Source organism: Salmo trutta, chromosome 40, assembly GCF_901001165.1.
Source record: "Salmo trutta chromosome 40, fSalTru1.1, whole genome shotgun sequence".
Lineage (NCBI taxonomy): Eukaryota > Metazoa > Chordata > Actinopteri > Salmoniformes > Salmonidae > Salmo > Salmo trutta.
Genome location: NC_042996.1, coordinates 13,180,955 through 13,201,478, shown reverse-complemented (window position 1 = coordinate 13,201,478; position 20,524 = coordinate 13,180,955). Strand labels below are relative to the sequence as shown.

The 20,524-nt window shown below is 43.4% G+C and overlaps 1 protein-coding gene across 2 annotated transcripts; it reads left to right on the top strand.

Moving 5' to 3' along the window:
* The first annotated feature begins 4,049 nt into the window (after nt 1-4,049).
* LOC115180480 (podocalyxin) lies at nt 4,050-20,480 on the top strand. 2 transcript variants are annotated; one of them, XM_029742612.1, is made up of 8 exons: nt 4,050-4,552; nt 15,461-16,258; nt 16,470-16,660; nt 16,778-16,804; nt 17,865-17,997; nt 18,209-18,252; nt 18,392-18,514; nt 18,663-20,480. In XM_029742612.1, exons 1-8 carry the CDS (start codon nt 4,510-4,512, stop codon nt 18,855-18,857), a joined length of 1,554 nt encoding a protein of 517 aa, XP_029598472.1. In that variant the 5' UTR covers nt 4,050-4,509; the 3' UTR covers nt 18,858-20,480. The 2 variants fall into 2 exon arrangements, with proteins under 2 accessions (XP_029598472.1, XP_029598471.1); XM_029742611.1 differs by having other exon boundaries at nt 4,056-4,552; nt 16,467-16,660.
* The last annotated feature ends 44 nt before the right edge of the window (nt 20,481-20,524 follow it).

The window sequence follows — 20,524 nt, the reverse complement described above, 5'->3', positions numbered from 1 at the left end:
AAACGAACAAGGGCACACACAGTGTGTATGTACACCACTCCACACTCATAAACTACACTAAACTCTTAAGTGTTCTATCAACCAAATAAATTGTATATTGTTGAAGGTAAATGAATAACTCAGGCTGACATGGACCATGGGAGTGAGTTCCATTAGCATAGCTTTGAAAGCTCCACATCTAAACAGCTTAATAATGACCAACTATTTCAGTCCAGAGAAACGCCCATGGAAACCTCCACACCCATGATCTTATCTCCACTATTTTCCCCCTAATTTCCCATCACCAGACCAGCCACTGGATCTTATATCAGACATCATGCCTGGGGCCCTTACATCTTTCAAAGATACATGTATTACAAATAGGGATTGATGTAGAAGTTATTCAAGATATTAATTCAATATTGTCTAACACATGAAGCTGCCAGTTGAGGAAAATCAAGTATTTTTGCACAATTTTGTATTTATTTAACTGACTGATCTTTGAAGAGGGCATATCAAAAGTGCTTTCAAAGCAATTCCAGGAAAGCCTGTGAAATCCCGTTGCCATGGCTCTGAGTGGAATTAACTCAGCTCTCTCCTTAGGGTCAAACAGCCTGGCTTGGATCCCCAAATCCAAAAGACAAACATCGCACCTGCTGGTTATATGCCACTTTCCCAAGCAAATTAATCTATTATTTGTTGGCTAATATGGTGAATGAATGGAGTACTATAGATATGAATGATTTGGGAAACATGTCTTACCATGTCGTGTGTCTGAATGAAGCAGCATGCTAAGAGTCGCTCATGGTATTTTAATGGACTGAATTGGATGACTTAATCAATGCAAATAAACTCCAGCACATGTCCTTGTAATTTCGCCTCAAACCGATGTCAGTTACAGTGCCTTGCAAAAGTATTCATCCCTCTTCGCGTTTTTCCTATTTTGTTGCATTACAACCAGTAATTTTAATAGATTTTTATTTGGATTTCATGTACTAAATAGTCCAAATTGTTGAAATGAAATTGAAAAAATAACTTGTTTCAAAAAATAAAATAAATATAAAAACGGAAAAGTGGTGCGTGCATATGTATTCACCCCCTTCGCTATGAAGCCACTAAATAAGATCTGGTGCAACCAATTACCTTCAGAAATCACATAGTTAGTTAAATAAAGTCCACCTGTGTGCAATCTAAGTGTCACATGATCTGTCACATGATCTCAGCAGATATACACCTGTTCTGAAAGGCCCCAGAGTCTGCAACACCACTAAGCAAGAGGCACCACCAAGCAAACGATACCATGAAGACCAAGGAGCTCTCCAAACAGGTCAGGGACAAAGTTGTGGAGAAGTACAGATCAGGGTTGGGTTATAAAAAAATCTGAAACTTTGAACATCCCACGGAGCACCATTAAATCCATTATTAAAAAATGGAAAGAATATGGCACCCCAACAAACCTGCCAAGAGAGGGCCACCCACCAAAACTCACAGACCAGGCAAGGAGGGCATTAATCAGAGATGCAACAAAGAGACCAAAGATAACCCTGAAGGAGCTGCAACGCTCCACAGCGGAGACTGGAGTATCTGTCCATAGAACCACTTTAATTGAGGACAGACGTTCCGCTAGCGGAACCCCGTTCCGCCAGCAGGACCCCTCACCAACAGCCAATGGAATAGCAGGGTGCGAAATACAAAACAACAAAGATCTCATAATTCAAATTTCTCAAACAATCAACTATTTTACACCATTTTAATGATAAACTTCTCGTTAATCCAACCACATTGTCCGATTTCAAAAAGGCTTTACGGCGAAAGCATAACATTAGATTATGTTAGGACATCACCTTGACAAGAAAAACCACACAGCCATTTTCCAAGCAAGGAGAGGCATCCCAAAAACCAGAAATACAGCTAAAATGAATCACTAACCTTTGACGATCTTCATCAGATGACACTCCCAGGACTCAATGTTACACAATACATGTATGTTTTGTTCGTTAAAGTTCATATTTATATCCAAAAAAAACATTTTACATTGGCACGTGATGTTCAGAAAATGTATTGCCTCCAAAACTTCCGGTGAATGAGCACATCAATTTACAAAAATACTCATCATAAACGTTGATAAAATTTACAACAGTTATTGAAAGAATTATAGATACCCTTCTCCTTAATGCAACCGCTGTGTCAGATTTCAAAACAGCTATACGGCGAAAGCACATTGTTCAATATTCTGAGTACAGAGCTCAGCCATCAAAGCAAGCTATACAGTTACCCGCCAAGTTCTGGAGTCAACAAAACTCAGAAATAGTATTATAAATCTTCACTTACCTTTGCTGATCTTCATCGGAATGCACTCCCGGGACTCCCACTTCCACTCCATATTTATGTCCAAATACCTCCTTTTGTTCGCGCATTCAGATCACTATCCAAAGGCAAAATGCGCGAGCACAAAACCCGAGACGAAAAGTCAAAAAGTTCCATTACCATTCGTAGAAACATGTCAAACGATGTTTACAATCAATCCTTAGGGTCTTTTTATCCTAAATATTCGATAATATTCCAACCAGATAATAGCGTATTCATTACAGAGGAAAAAGAAGGAACGGCGCAGTAAACAACTCATTGGTCTCAGGCAGTCCACTTGTTGAGTCAGCTCTTATTCTCTCCCCATAACAGTAGAAGCATGAAACAAGGTTCTAAAGACTGTTCACATCTAGTGGAAGCCTTAGGAAGTGCAAAATGACCCCACAGACACTGTAGTTTGGATAGGCAATCACTTGAAAAACTACAAACCTCAGATTTCCCACTTCCTGGTTGGATTTTTCTCAGGTTTCTGCCTGCCATATGAGTTCTGTTATACTCACAGACATCATTCAAACAGTTTTAGAAACTTCAGAGTGTTTTCTATCCAAATCTAATAATAATATGCAAATATTTGACTCTGGGCCCGAGTAGCAGGCAGTTTACTCTGGGCACGCTTTTCATCCGAACGTGAAAATACTGCCCCCTATCCCAAACAGGTTTTAAGCTGTACACTCCACAGAGCTGGGCTTTACAGAAGAGTGGCCAGAAAAAAGCCATTGCTTAATGAAAGAAATAAGCAAACACGTTTGGTGTTTGCCAAAAGCATGTGGGAGTCTCCCGAAAAATATAGAAGAATGGGTACACTGGTCAGATGAGACAAAAATTGAGCTTTTTGGCCACCAAGAAAAGCGCTATGTCTGGCGAAAACCCAACACTTCTCATCATCCCGAGAACACCATCACAGGGAAGCATGGTGGTGACAACATCATGCTGTGGGGATGTTTTTCATCAGCAGGGACTGGGAAACTGGTCAGAATTTAAGGAATGATGGATAGCGCTAAATACAGGGTAATTTTTTAGGGAAACCTGTTTCAGTCTTCCAGAGATTTGAGACTGGGACGGAGGTTCACCTTCCAGCAGGACAATGACCCTAAGCATACTGCTAAAGCAACACTCGAGTGGTTTAATGGAAAACAATTAAATGCCTTGGAATGGCCTTGTCAAAGCCCAGACCTCAATCCAATTGAGAATCTGTGGTATGACTTAAAGATTGATGTACACCAGAGGAACCCATACAACTTGAAGGAGCTGGAGCAGTTTTGCCTTGAAGAATGGGCAAAAATCCCAGTAGCTAGATGTGCCCGGTTCATAGAGACATACCCCAAGAGGCTTGCAGCTGTAATTCCTGCGAAAGGTGGCTCTACAAAGTATTGATTTTGGGGGGGTTCAATAGTTATGCATGCTCAAGTTTTCAGTTTTTTTGTCTTATTTCTTGTTGTTTCACAGTAAAAAAAAAAATGCATCTTCAAAGTCGTAGGCATGTTGTGTAAATCAAATTATACAAACCCCCCAAAAATCTATTTTAATTCCAGGTTGTAAGGCAACAAATTAGGAAAAATGTCAAGGGGGGTGAATACTTTCACAAGCCACTGTATTTATTGTATCATTGACCCTTATTGGAATAAGGCAAACTGAAGGAACATAGTCTTTGGGAGTCATTTCCTTTGTACTTTAGTGTTGGTCAGCTTGAGAGTCCACCCAAAAACGCATTCTATTGGATCTCCCCTTGCCTCGCATGACAAGCTGGAATGGGCAGTGCCATGGGCCTGTGAGTAACAGCTGGACACTTGTAAAGAAGACTGGGGTCTGGACTGGCCACGGGGCTTGCGCTTTGAAAGCACAATACGTTTTCAAGCCGCTCAGGGAGAGGGAGCCAGCAACAACGCCACACAATCAGCGCAGCCAAGGAGACCGGAGAAAAACTTTCCCCCAAATTCCCGAAGGGGAGAAGCGCCAAACAAAGGCATTCTTAGCTTTCAGCAAAACAATAACTTTGGGAAAATAATTTACTTCAAATACAAATTCAAGGAGATAGGCGTAACGGAACGGCGTCTCCAGCAAGAATCCGCTACTTGTATTCAACATTCTGATTCGGAATACCTAAAGCCACGGATTGAGTGCTGCAGCAACACTGAATGAAACAAAGTTGCGTAAAAAAACAGAATGGAAACGAAAATGCGAATCACATGGGCACTTCTTCCACTTGGTAAGTGTCTATTCTTTGTATTTTATTTATCTTATTTCATTTGATCAAAGTTGGTTTTATTTTTGGGGACCCACAAGACCCCTTCACCATCTTTCCTTTATTTGAGCAATTGAAGACATTCGATAAGAGAAGTTAACATAGGAGGAGATCACATTTGGTATCATAATTTATCAATTCATAATAAAAGAAAAACAACTAAATAAAACAATGTTGATGATGAGAGGTTCTGTGTTTCTCCTCAGCAACAGGTGCGCACATCAATAGCTTACAGTTGATGATGCACTGAAGTTTGTAGCCTAATCTGTAAATCTGTAAAACAAATGGAATTCCCATCAAAAATTAAATCGTTTTCGTTATATTCCGTCTATATGATTGACATGTTGTCATTTTTTTCAGTCATCGATGCTAAAAGAACATGTTGCTTGGCAGTAATCCAAAGATACAAAAATATAATTCCTATTAAACCGTTATCTTATTAGCCCTCCATCCCACCAATACTAGTGAGAGTCTATACCAGCTGCGCGCTTTCACAACACGCTGCTCTAATTTCGGTATCGAGGAGTGAGTGAGGGGGAGTTGCACTGTAAGTGCGAGGCAGAGACGGGCACCTGAGGGAGTGACACCGGGGAGTCAGGGCCAGGGCCGCGCAGCTGAAACATCTGACCCCTCTTCACGCCCGGGTCCTCTCCTCTCACACTGTGCTCAAGAGGAGGGAGGCCGGGAGGGAGACAACGGGACCGCATAATGAAGTGCCCCCGTGACCCGCTCGAGACGACGCTCATGCCTAATGGTGAGGCGGAGTGTTATTCTTAATTACGCGCAGGTCGCACCTGCCTCTTGCCACTATAAATTCATGAAAAGTAGAGGAGGCTTTTGTTTTTTTCTCGCTGAGCAAAAACAGACTGGATGTTCACGGTCAGCCCTTTTCCCCAAACTGTTTTAGACCACATAATGAGTTAGGCCTAAAACTAACTTGACAAGCATTATTGCCAAGCATATAGGCACTAATAAAAAGAATGTCCTCCTTGGATACAAATCAACCTCCAATACCATTTGATAGAACACAAACCATTCATTTATGATGTATAATAAAACATGTTCAATCTGCAAATGAAGCATAGTGCTTTTAAAAAGAAAAGGTTAAATATCCCAGACCAGACCATATCCTTCCAGAGCCTACCCCACACACACCACTTCCCAGTCCCTTTCATCCTCTATTTGGGGACATGAAGGTCATGTCATGTGTTTTCCTAAAAGGTAAACCCAGCCAGGATCTCTGTTATGATCGGGATGCGGCTTGGCAGCCACGGCTATCCTCCCTAGACCTAGCCTATTGGAGAGCGCTAGCGGAGAACAATAGATAGGAAAACTCATTTAACAACATCCCTGTTCCTAAGGAAGGTGTGGCACCAGATTCCCATCCTGAGAGGAGACGGCCATGAGCTCCCTCCGTCTCCTCACGAACACACACAGCCTGGTTCACTCAAAAGCAAGGACATGGAGACGGAGTCCTCACTCCTTCACTCCCCTGGAAATTCACCTAATAAAAGTGAGGGGGAACAGGACATTAAACAGGCTGTGCGTCTGCAATGACACTCCATTGCCTCTATAGGGCATACTTTTTGACCTGAGCCATATGGGCCCTGCAAAAGTAGTGTATTGTAATGTGGCCAGGGCCCATTACAGTGCTGGTCAATAGTGCACTATAAAGGGAATAGGGTGCCATTTCAGAGGCAGCCAGGGGAATTAGATCCACACTCGACAATCAGGGGATTGGGGTTTTAAACAGCAGCGTTGGGGAACAGTACAGGAGAGGGAGTCTTCCAGTTCCTCTAGGGAGTAAGTGTAGTAAAGCCTTGTGTTTCATCACTGTCTGATGTGGATGATAAAGCACCACCACACCCTCCACCTCTATCTTCACCCCAGAGCAGCCTACACTCCTACATGTCCAGGCCAGGTGGACATTAATCAGGCCAGTGGCTGGCACCATGCATCACAGACCTTCACTCAGCTCCCCTCCTCTCTTCTACCGCCTCCCTGCTTCATCTCTCTCTCTCATATCACACATACAGGAACACACATGTACAAGGTCTCCCCCTCCCACCTTCACTCTCTCCTCACACTCCTTTCTCTGCCATGGCTGGGAACTCCCTTTTACTTTACCTCTAAGAAAACAGAGAGCAGATGTTTCCCAATAAGAGCCAAGCAAACAAAACGTGTGTGTGTGTGTGTCAAAGAGTTGGTCTTAAGTGAAGTGTCGGTGACCACTATCACTCCAACCTCCTCCATGATGTCAACTGCTCCACACTGTTGTCTACCAACATTCTTTGCCTAATGTATTCACTGGCAATAGATTAATAGCATACTGCATTCCTTGCTGCATTGCTTAGTTTAGCTCAAAGCCAGCCAACACACAGGACTAAAGACAATAGACGGGTCGTTCCACAAAATTAGTTCCTTTGATATTTTAAGTAGTTAAAAGCCTGTTATATTAAAATAGAACTTCCGGAAAATGTGAATACTTTTTACCCAGTAGTTCTGAAAGTAGCGCACTAGAGCCAAAATGTGTCCCCGAAAATTGCATACTACATCATATATCTGCCTCATTGGATAACGCTGGGCAGGCCTGAGCCAGCCTTATTTCACTGTGCAACTCGTGTGCTGGCCAATCTGGCAGCACTCAAAATGGTGCCACACAGCTTCCAGAAGCTTTCAAACTACGGATTTCATGGCTAATGGAGGTATAACAGTAATTCTGCTTATAGATTATGCAGGCGTGAATTACACATTGGCACATCCAGCCCAATTAGAAAAATACTTAGGTAGTCGACAAAGTTCCGAATGTCTCTTCAAATGTAGTGCCTATTAATATAGACCACATGGAACGTTCAATGAATTCGATTTTTATTATGAATAAAGACTTGCTAATGTACAAAATTCTACATTTTGACATGTCCCTCAGTACACCCTCTGTAACTTCTAGGAAGATTTTAACCCCAACATTTCTCCAAGCTTTGTAACACTTTATTTGGATAGTCCACCTGTAACATTTCAACTATCTACTAACCCTTAACCCCTATCCTAACCCTAACCCTTATTCTAAAGCTAACCCTAACCGTAACCTTAACAAGAAGTTGCTTATCAACAGATGGTTTGTTGATAGTATGACCATCTGTAGAGAATCTACAGATGGGACCACACTCTATTTGGATGGTCCAAGTTTTCACCATTATTGTGAAGCGCCAATTATTTTGTTGCTTTGATAAAGTCCTTCCTGAAGATGATTATTTCTTCATGTGATTAGTGATTCATTTTAGGGGGGAAAAAACCTGTCCCTCATTTTAAGGTCGGCCCTGTTACGTGAACTAAACTCTCGTTTTAATATGGTGAAACTATTCCTTTGTAAATATTTTCTAAATAAACATGAGTAAAATCATAGTGTATAAGCAAGTGAGCTGGTTCTACTCTTTTTGGCCATTTTCTGGTGGAAATCTTAGCATGTCGAGCATAACATGTCTACCCTGTTACCCGTATGTAGACAGGCTAGAATCTAACAACCTTGTCACAAGGGGATTTATGGCTGATTTATGACAGAATCGTCAACCCTGTTCATTTATTTGGCACTTAGTAGGCTGTTATTATAGATATTTTTTTATTTAACCTCTTGAGATGGGGAAAAAAAGATATTTATTAAGTTGCTGTTCGTGACAGGATGTTAGATTAGGTGAAATCAAACTTTTTTTCATTCACTAAGTTACACTAACCAAAAGGGACTAATTTCATGGAACGACCCAGACCTCTATAGACTAAAGTGCTGTAGAAGCGCTGGACTTGACCATAAGTGCACACCACAGGTGCACACCACAGCTCAACATAGACACAAACACACCCATAATAACCTGGCATCACAGCACTGGGAACGTGGTTGTGTTTGGGTGTGTGGACCCACAACGTGTGGCAGCTGATAATCTTCATCACGTCAGCTATGCTGTGTAGTCACAGATAAATAAAATAAAAAATACAATTTACACCATCAGACAGAGACCAAAGCCCTTTTTCCACCCTCACTGTCCTCTACCCACCTCCCCAATCCCGCTTTCTCCCTACTCTTTCTCTGCTCTCCTTTTTTTCCATACAGTGTTTTTACATTCACAGCCCCTCTCCTTAATGGAGGAGCCTATTGGATAAGTACTGTGTAAAGATGGCCTCCCTCCTCCTCCACTCTGCCCTTCATCCCCCAGTTCCAATTCTGAATTACCCCTCTCAATGGGTCAACACCCCAGGAAGGCGGGGACTACTGGGCTCTTAAAAAGCTTGGGCCGCAGCAGGGGGCCGGGGGTGAGGGAGTAACCCCCCCTGGCAGAGCCACACGTGGGGGAAGCCAGGCTTTTGTGTGGGCCGTCACCCACCTAACAGGGTGGCATTGTGTGTCCGGGGCTGGAGACGGATAGCTACATTTATTTACTTACTCTCCTGCCTCTGGCAGCGCATGGTGGATGTTCACGCTCAGACGCACATAAATCTGGCCTTATTATGGGATGGCCTGGCTGGCACACATACAGGGACAGAGATGAATACACACACAGCTAGGCAGGATCACATACCCATGCCAGAACACAAGTGGACCGGCAGACACACACCCTTAGGACTCAGTATTAAGAAAGGCTCTTTTTATTTTTAAGATGTCCACTGCTGGTGCCCAGGCTGGTCGCCATAAGCCTCTGCTCCCCTCCCTCTATCAGTAGGCTGTGTGGGGCCTGGGGCCCGGAGGTTATTCTTACAATGCGGCTGGCAGGATGACAGGACAATTCAACAAGTCTCCACCCTCCAGGCCAGTTGTCATTCTGCTTTAACTGTGTACGGATGGAGGCTCTCACACTAAACATGATTGTGCTTGACGTCCGCCAGGACCCAACAACAGGACCCCCTGTGGGGAGGGCAGGGGAGAGGGAGACACCCCTCTGACCCCATTACTGACTCGTTAGTCACAGTGGGACAGGCCAAGCCATAACACTGTCACAGGCATGAGTTAGGAACATAAACACGGGTGAAGTTGGAGAACTCAGCCCTATGGTAAATGGCATTTAGAGGCCTTATCATCATCTTGTTGCATTTCCATCTTGAAGATCTGGAAGTAACTGACTGTATTTTATTAGGATTCTGTCTGTGTCTCTGTTAGTCTTGAGTCAGAGCAGGGTGTGTGTGTGTAGGGTGTTTCATGCTTTCTGTGTTTAAGTCAGGCACACACGTGAAGGACATCACGCTGCTTGCTTAGCGAGAACCACTTCTTCTTGATTCGGCTCAAACCGAGGCTCGAACCCACGACCTCTGCCTTGCTAGCACACGTGACCACCCTCCTGTCTTACCAGTCGGCGTTGCGTGAAAAGCTAGCTATTTGTGGCGCAAGTGGGGAAACTTCAGGCTGAGGAGGGTGTTTCACACATTTATATTTTAGTCATTAGGCAGACGCTCTTAAGCAGAGCGAGTTCTTACTTTTATTTGTGCTGGTCCCCCATGGGATTCAAACCCTCAACCCTGGCGTTGCAAGCGCCATGCTCTACCAACTGAGCCACACATCCCCATGTGCTACACACATGCAGTGAGAGAGCAAAGAAGCCCATATCTTATTGCATAACAGAGTCAACAGGAAGGACCCTGGGGTCAGTTCTCCCACCCTCCCACCTGTCTGGCCCTGAGGGGGTCCGGGACACCGGGCCGCACCCCGTGGGAGAGAGACAGGTCACTGTAGCAGCAGACCGAACCGGACATAACCGGACCCAATGACCTAGCGATCCATCTTAATAATAGCCTGGTGGAGGAAGAGGCTAATAAGACCTGGCTGCAGGTCAGTCTGTGTTGGCCCAGTTATGCTGTGTAGTCACAGACAGACATCCAATACTCATGGAGATAGTAATGTAATCCTACTGTGGTATACAGGAACCTGCTCTGATGTGCTCTATGAGTTACAACAAGGAGGCTTCATTCCCTACTCACTACTAAGCATCATGGCTACTAGCTAGGGAGCCTATGGCAGAGGAAAGGGAAGCTATGGAGATGGAACCTTCCATTCCATCTCCTGCCCCCCCCCCCCTTTCTCTGGGGGGGGGGCATATCTTAAGGAATGAGTGTCTTTGGAGAGACTACAGGCACTATCCGTGTGTGTGTGTGAGTGAGTGTGTGTTTGTGAGTGTGTGTGTGTGGGGGGGGGGGGGGGGGGGTTGGAATGTCTCTGAGGTAAAAACAGCCCCAGCTAATAATGTCAGGATCAGGGGTGCTGCTGTCACCTGTTAAGAAACAGACACCCGGGTGACAGGCGGGGTCAAAGAGGGTCATCCCAAAATATGACATCACAGCTAGAGGAGGTAGAGGAGGGGGGATAGTGGAGCAGACAGAGAGAGACACATGTCTCACAACAACACAGAGTCTCAGAGGCAGAACACTGTGTGGAAATCACAGGAGCAGTACACCAGTCCCAGGTCAAATACATACTATACACCGAATATCTGCATGAGTAGTACAGTCTACTCTCAAGACATTGCATAGTGTATGTCAGAAATGAACTGTATCATTCCTGACTTACACATTTTCAAATGCTGTCTAAAAATGTAGCAAAGAAATACTGTCTGTAAAACAATTTTTTCCCTTGTCATTCAGTCCTGCTGGGAAACTTCCACCTGTTAGACTATAATGTTGAAGTAGCCTCCTATCTCGAGTTACCCAGCCTGGTCTCATAGACCAGACGTAACATAGTAAATATAAATTCGGGACACTGAAATTAGTATGATATGGTAAGTTTGGTATGGTTACATAAGACAGAAGGTTACTTAAGGCAAAAATGAGTGGAGGGTGGTTGGTCGTTTTAGCATTTTAGCTAATTAGCAAATGTGCAACTACTTACTACTTTTTAGCTACTTTGCAACTACTTAGCATGTTTGTTAACCCTTCCCCTAACCCTTTTGCCTAACTTTTACCTTAACCTTAACCCTTTATCCTAAATTCGTAACATATTGTACGTTTCGCAAATTCGTAACATTTACGGATCGTAATTCGTAACATATCATACTAAATGGAGAGTCTTGTATTTACGTAAAGAATAACATGAAATGTTCTGAGACCAGGTTGAGCCACCAGAGTCATTACCAATGCTGAAGCAACCTCCTTTCACTAGCTACCAGGGGACATTATCAATGCTGTAGCAACATCCTTTTACTAGCTACCAGGTGACATTATCAATGCTGTAGCAACACCTCCTTTCACTAGCTACCAGCTGACATTATCAATGCTGTAGCAACCTCCTTTCACTAGCTACCAGGTGACATTATCAATGCTGTAGCAACATCCTTTCACTAGCTACCAGGTGACATTATCAATGCTGTAGCAACCTCCTTTCACTAGCTACCAGGTGACATTATCAATGCTGTAGCAACATCCTTTCACTAGCTACCAGGTGACATTATCAATGCTGTAGCAACCTCCTTTCACTAGCTACCAGGTGACATTATCAATGCTGTAGCAACCTCCTTTCACTAGCTACCAGGTGACATTATCAATGCTGTAGCAACATCCTTTCACTAGCTACCAGGTGACATTATCAATGCTGTAGCAACATCCTTTTACTAGCTACCAGGTGACATTATCAATGCTGTAGCAACATCCTTTCACTAGCTACCAGCTGACATTATCAATGCTGTAGCAACCTCCTTTCACTAGCTACCAGGTGACATTATCAATGCTGTAGCAACATCCTTTCACTAGCTACCAGGTGACATTATCAATGCTGTAGCAACCTCCTTTCACTAGCTACCAGGTGACATGATCAACGCTGTAGCAACATCCTTTTACTAGCTACCAGGTGACATTACCAATGCTGAAGCAGCCCCCTTTACTAGCTGCCAGGGGACATCACCAGGAGTGTAAACAAACAGGCTGGGTCCAGGGGGAGGATTCAGAGTTTCCCCCTCCTCAGGAGCTGTCTGTGTCTCTGGGTTCTCTCCTCATAGTGACTACTAAGCTGCTTAATGAAGCCTGATAACAATTGGCGTGTCTGCAGTTTGGGAAGGCAGCCACAGTGTAGGGCTGCCTGTCAAAGAGAAGAGATGGAGACAACAATGTTTTACCTCTCCCCTCTTCCACCACCCCTCTAAAACAGACACTGATAAGAGGCTGTTTTAGACAATGTCCTCGTTGCCCCCGACAACCACTATTAATCACCATGACAACCCACCACGTCTGGATTTATATCTTTACATCCTGGGTGAGCATCTTTTTAACGGGCTGGTCAACAGGAGGGGCTCTATTCAAAAACACACATACAATACAATGATTATTAGAGTATGAAAATATGTATTGATATGGAGATTGACAATCTGGTTGGAATGTTGTAACAGTGATTCAAGTAGTATAGAAACCTTATGAGGTTGGACCGAATAGAGTTCATTAGAGTCCCCACATCTCTTTATTCTACAGTGCACATGTGGAGTGGGAGGTGAGTGTTCGTGTATGGTTTATGTGTGGGTGTGTGTGTACAGTATGTCCACTACCTATATTGTAGGCCTGTTTTTGTGGATGTAACCTTGGGATGAATATCCAATTATTGAACACTGTTTGAAAAACAATGTCGTCCTATGTGTATAGATTTAGGGCTGCACAACATCTGCAAAAAAAACATTGAATTGTGATTTTTTTTTAACCAAATATTGCGATTTGACTTGCAATATACAGGTAACTGCCAAAACAAAGGAAACAACAAAATAAAGTGTCTTAATAGGGTGTTGGGCCACCACCAACCAGAACAGCTTCAATGTGCCTTGGTATATATTCTACAAGTGTCTGGAAGTTCATTGGAGGAATGCCATTCTTCCACAAGAAATTTCATAATTTGATATTTTATTGGTGGTGGAAAACACTCTCAGGCACCACTCCAGAATCTCCCATAACTGTTTAATTGGGTTGAGATCTGGTGATTGACACACACACACACACACACACACACACACACACACACACACACACACACACACACACACACACCCTGTAAACCCACTATGCTCCTTTGAGACCCCTCTTTCAAAGTCACAGATCTTTTCTTTTAACCATGGTAGCCAAAATAATGGGCAACTGGCCATTTTTATACATCAGCCCAAAGACTGTCTATTATATTGACAAGATATTCGAGTGACCCCTCTAACAATGGAAATACATGTTCCCAAAGATAAAAGGCAGGCAGGAGGAGATGAGATCAGGTGGGACCATTCCAGCTAATGAGCGGGCAGATACGCGTGTGAACAACAGGCCATAGAGATATATAGAGGACTAATCTTTGTATCTGTGCAATTATAGCGTCTGTGACAGCCTCAATGGCGCTGCCCATGCTATCTCTATTTTAAAGTAGTCAACGTCTTCATTGGATGATTCCTCCCAACTCATAGGAATCTCATCAAGTTGACTACTTTAAAAGGGTGGATAACAGGTTATATCCATGATGAGTCCTCCGTTTACAGTGCATTTGGAAAATCTTCAGATCCCATGACTTTTTTCACATTAATTTACATTACAACCTTATTCTAAAATTGATTAAATTGTTTTTTCCCCTCATCAATATACACACAATATCCCATAATGACGAAGCAAAGACAGGCTTTTAGAATTTTTTGCAAAAAAAATAAAGGGAATAATTCATTTACATAAGTATTCAGACCCTTTACTCAGTACTTTGTTGAAGCATCTTTGGCAGTGATTGTCATGGACAGATTTGGGTGGAGTAAAATCTCTCACTTCGCCTCTTCCTCTCTGATGACCCTAAGCATGATGGGATGTTAATTGCTTAATTAACTCAGGAACCACACCTGTGTGGAAGCACCTGCTTTACATACACTTTGTATCGGTCATTTACTCAAGTGTTTCCTTTATTGTGGCAGTTACATGTAGATCAAAACACTTGGGTGAACTGTTGGAATCCTAGAAACAGAATGATTTATATTAAAAAGCAAAAAAGTGTCATCGTTGTCTGGAACAATCTGTTGACTGCATTTGACCTAACAGAACAGCATGCAAACTTCTAGTGAATCTAAAGAGGAGGAGCTGCGGTGCTTGATGGGGCGGGGCTTGAGCGTGTGTGAAGCAGCCACAAGTAAACTATAAAAACGGACGCTACAATGACTGAGTGGCATTTCAAAATATCGCATGCGATATGAATCTTCTTGCGTCATGAATATTGCGCGACAATATTGCGATTTTAATGTGAATTAGATGAATTATGCAGCCCTATATGAATTGACAGCATATGTAGCCTTTGAAGTGTATGCTATTTATAGTGCAGTGTGTTAGTAATGTAGGTATACGGCCTGATATATGAACATGTGAGATAAGAGAGGTATGAGTGTTTTTAGTGTGTGACTGTGCACCCACGTATGTGCGGGACTGAGTATGAGGAAGCAAGTAGTTGTCCTAATGCTATGGCGGTACGTGTGTGTGGGTCGAGGGAAGGGATCCTAGGGAAGCCATTGTTCTACATCCCTAGGGTCCCGGCCTAAGAACGTGGTCCAGGATTGTTCACGGTGCGCTGGGGCAAGCCCATAGGTTGGGTGTGGAGCATCCTGTCCTGTTTACTATGAATAGAGAAACAGAGAGAGAATTGACTACTGTACAGCTGTCTGGAGAGAAGGAAATAAAACACAGCAGGTTTACACAGAGTTCACCACATAGCCTCCTCAATATCTCATCACTGATATCCTCTTAGAAATACAGATATTTATAAAACTGTATGCAACTCACAGGGATGATGGACCAAGTTCTAGAGATGGCATTATTTCCATTTAAGTTGAGCCAAGTAGATTACATTAAGTTAGGCCTATGTAATATTTGCTTCAGATTAAACAATTAACGCTGTTTTGTGTTTGTTCACTCCAGGTCTTCTACTTCACTGTACTGATGCTAATTCAACGCAACCACCCTCAATCACCACCACAATTACAGCTGGCGTTACAGCCACCCCGTCACCGACATCAACTCAGAAGATGACTAGTGTAACCTCTAGCACCGCCATAATCCCGACAACCGGCTCCACAGCAGCCACCAACTCCCCAACTCAGAAGATGACTAGTGTAACCTCTAGCACCGCCATAATCCCGACAACCGGCTCCACAGCAGCCACCAACTCCCCAACTCAGAAGATGACTAGTGTAACCTCTAGCACCGCCATAATCCCGACAACCGGCTCCACAGCAGCCACCAACTCCCCAACTCAGAAGATGACTAGTGTAACCTCTAGCACCGCCATAATCCCGACAACCGGCTCCACAGCAGCCACCAACTCCCCAACTCAGAAGATGACTAGTGTAACCTCCAGCACCGCCATAATCCCGACAACCGGCTCCACAGCAGCCACCAACTCCCCAACTCAGAAGATGACTAGTGTAACCTCTAGCACCGCCATAATCCCGACAACCGGCTCCACAGCAGCCACCAACTCCCCAACTCAGAAGATGACTAGTGTAACCTCTAGCACCGCCATAATCCCGACAACCGGCTCCACAGCAGCCACCAACTCCCCAACTCAGAAGATGACTAGTGTAACCTCTAGCACCGCCATAATCCCGACAACCGGCGTCATACTTGGGGCCAGCATTGTTACTGCCGCGGGTACTGCTGGAACGGGGGCCTCTGGGTCCTCAGGAACCCTCACTCAGACCACCCCGGACACTACAGGTGAGGGTCTATCTCCCAACACCATTTCACCTCTAAACACCTATCACTCACCCAGCATAGAATTTGGCTGTAGTCTGAAAGGATTTTGACTCAAAACCCTAAAAGCTGAACAGTTCTTATCACATGCGGTCATGTGTGATTACATGATGGAAGTGAGAGAACATTCAACAGACAAAATTGTCCATTCTCTTATTTCTGCTTCTTGAAGAAGTCACACAGGTTTCAACTACAACATCTGTGGGCCCAACCCCATGGTCAGCATCGTCCTCTCCCTCCCATCCCCCCTCCACATCCAGCCCTGTAAGTTCAGGCAGCAGTCTTGCTACCACCACGACCAGCACACAGGAAAGGATGGTGTCTACAACCACAGCTGAGACGACAACTCCTCCCAAGAGCTTTACGGTATGACAGAAAGAGTTTAACATAAAACACTTGTCAGTCTGATTCAAGAAAAATCTTCTGAATCATAACACACACAAATATGACCTTAAATGTGTCTTTTTTTTCTGCTTTTTACAGTTTGTCAAGTCCAAAAGAAATGAAGAGGTAAGGGTTTCTCCTTTCTACTGTCATCCTAGATTTGCTTACGAGTTTAGGTCTGCGTTGACATTCGGTTTCAAATGACAAATGTAGACAAATCCTCAGTTGCAGTTGGAACCATCTTACAGAGTGGTCCTCAAAGACCAGGATGGTGAAAGCCTGCTCTGACCTCTACCCTTTCCCTGGTCCTATAGATGGGTTAGCTGACAACGTCATGAAAACAATGTGCACGCTGAGGCAGAATTCTGTGTGTTGTTGTGATTGTGGATGGCCAGTTGGCGAGCGACAATGACAAACTGCCGCCATGTGGGGAATCGTAGGTGGCGCGTTTCAGCTCGTTGTATCTTGTTATTGATACCATGTCTTGAGGTATTTTGACTGATCATTTCTATGCTAATATGGCAAAGATCCACTAGCTAGCTAACCAGCAACTGTAACAATGTATTTGAAAGACAACAAGTGCTCATTGTGCAAATGTATTCATGTTTTCAATAATCATTTGGAGACAGAGTTAACATGTTGTCAACAATCTAAGTAAACCTTCTGTTTTGTTGCTAAACAACCAACCCGTCTATTCTCAACACAGAGCGACACTCTTGTTTCCAAAGCCAGGACAGGAAGTAGTGGAAGTAGAGCATCATATTATTAAAAAAGGATCCTGCAGGCATTGGGTGGAAAAGGTGTCTTAGTGGGAAACCTTCCTGCCTTTCGCTGGTTTCCGTTTTTCCCACACCTCCCTCGCGTTCTCCCTCGCTCTCATTCTCCCTCGCTCTCATTCTCCCTCGCTTTCTATGAACAGCTGCTCTGCTTCAGAAAGGCCAAGAATAACTGACACCTCACTGCACGGGAAACGCTGACGTCCCACCTTTGACCTTTCCCTCGACTCATCAAAACCAGCATTGTAGTGATGGTTGTAATGACATCATGGTGAAATGACATCAGCTCAGCAATTGCCACTCTTTAGATAGAGATTCACTAAACAAGGCATGTTGAGTCTTTTTTGTCCCTTTCAAAACTATGAAAACATTTGGTGCAACTTAGAAACGTCGTTTTTTTCTCTCGTCAGAATTACGAGAGGAAGGACCTGGAGGAGCTGTGTCAACAGCTGATGTCTCAGATGCATGACGCTAGCTGTACTCTGACTGTGAGGGAGATCAACGGACACACTACCTTTGACAGCGTGGTAGTGACCGGCAAAGGTATGTAAACTATCCAGTCCCCACGATTCAGATGCTTCCAAAGCAATTAAATAGAGCACACCTAACACACCCCGTTTCCTAATGCTAGTCTTGGTTGTATGAATTGTGTTTTTAAATACATACTATTTGAGAGGGTTTGAGCCAATTTCTGTCAAGGTCAAGTACCAGAAGTGAACTGTTGTAAATGAAAGTTTCCTTTGATTTTCTTTAGTGGACAACTCTGTCGTCCAGCAATACTATGAGGAAATCACCAGAGTAAGTCTAATTAACATTGTGAACTACATATTTCCCTGAATGTCATCATAAACGGGCTACTGGAGAACATGTAAAGGTTTTATTTGGAGGGAGGCGTGTCAGAGTGGGTCTTTATTTACTTTTTCATCTTTTCTGTCAGAAACCAAGTGACAACATGACCCTCATTGCCATCTTGGCGTCCTGCGGCGCTCTACTGGCCATGATTGTAGGCTTCGCCATCTACGCCTCATACCACCGCAAGTCCTATCGGAAGAACCTCCAAGTAAACAATTAGAAAATCAAACTACTCTACAATCAATAATGTCTGTCTGTGATATCTCCACATTCTTCCTAAAATACTTCCTAATAATAGTTGAGCTATGCTTTCAGAGGGTCCTCACCCGAAATCTCCCCTTATCTTCTCTCAACAGCAACACCTGACGGAGGAGCTGCAGACGGTGGAGGACGGTTACCATGACAACCCCACGTTGGAGGTGATGGAGGTGCAGCCGGAGATGCAGGAGAAGAAGGTGGCCCTGAACGGAGAGTTCAACAACAGCTGGATTGTCCCCATCGACAACCTGCTGAAAGGGGACATGCCAGACGAGGAGGACACTCACCTGTAGAGGGGGACTGGAACAGACAGGGGTGCTACTATAATCCCTCCACCAACCGACTCGCCCTTCCCTGCACCGTTACAAAGGGCCCTCTTTAGTAGAGGGTTCTAGCTCCAAACGTTGCAGGTAGAAATGTATTCTATATAGAATGTCTACAACTTTAATGGGATTTGAGAATTGCACAATTGTGACAGTTCTATGCAATGCATTTCTATCTGCAACACTTTTAAAATGTTCCTCCCCACTGAACCAGACCCAAGGCAACGACACAGACGCCACCTGACAAATCTGGAGAAAATAACACCCAAATGACAGGTTCTGGAAACCCACCCCTAAACGAGTGTCAGAGTCCCATCGCTGTGGCCATGGAAAAGTAACAGGCCACTTACTGGATATTACACCAAGCAACATTGTCTAGTTTTAGGAGATATTAAATATTTGGGAAATGTAAATCTCAAACATACACAATCCCATTTTAAGAGCCATTGAGTGTTTAAGGTACTTGATGTACCACTACATAGTTATTGATTTAATTGGGAAAACCAAACACTCAAACCACCAATATTTCAGGTTGGAGTTCATGAAGTGGCCTAACTAAAATCTGCATGTTCTTTATGCTGTAATCAATGTAATCCCCAGAAGTGCATTGAATTGTACACTTGAGCACCTGTACATAGTATTTTCTTATATTTTCAGAGAAAATGGAAGCTGAAACTTTGTAAACTGTAATATTGCCTTCATGGTTAAATCTCAATAGTATTGATTTAGAGAAAATGACCTCAGGATAAAGTGAAATAATCATCCTGGTGAATGAATTAAACTACTAGTGAATCTCAGCTCTGACGACCTGGCATTGGCTGCTGTATAGAAGCCATATACTGGTTCAACTGAGCAACGTGAACCACACTAATGAAACAACAGGCTCTATGGAGACACTGCTGGGACGAGAGCGTCTGCAGATATGAAGGGGGGGAAAAAAACTGTAAATAATCGTTTGAAAATTCTAAAGAATTTGACCTAGGACCAGTTTCCTGGACATAGATAAAGCCTAGCCTTAGACTTAAAGAGCCCTTTCAACTATGCTTTTTAGTCTAGGACTGGGGTTGCTCTGTATCAGGGAAGCTGGCCCCTAAAGATACATATTTTCTTGTTTGCTGATGTTGAAGGTTATGTGTTAAGTTGTTAATTAAACACCAGGGATGACTTGTTACATCGGCCTCTGCAGATTTTCCTTTTTGTTCGTTACCCTTTTTCGTCAAATCAACTGAATAGAAATGTATATAAATTTCCATGTGATTATCTGGCAAAACGTATTCCAATTCATGTATAATTCACATGGACACAATAATTCCCAATTATATTTAAGCTGTAAAATCAACCAACACAATCCACCACTTATTCCACACATTCCTGTGTAGTTTGTCACTAGTTGTGTACAGTCGCTCACTCGTATTTGATTTATTTTACACCAGAAGTATTTAGCAGTTATTGTATGTATTTATGGTTTGTTTGCTGATGAAGCCAAACAACAGGGGGTCTGACACACTGGAAGCTGCACCTCATCTATCATGGTCAGGACAGCCATGTTTTCTTATACCAATAAAGATTTGCCAATAAAACACTTCTTTCAAACAGGTGTCGTATTTTTTATAACTTCTTACCAATGGTAAATTGAT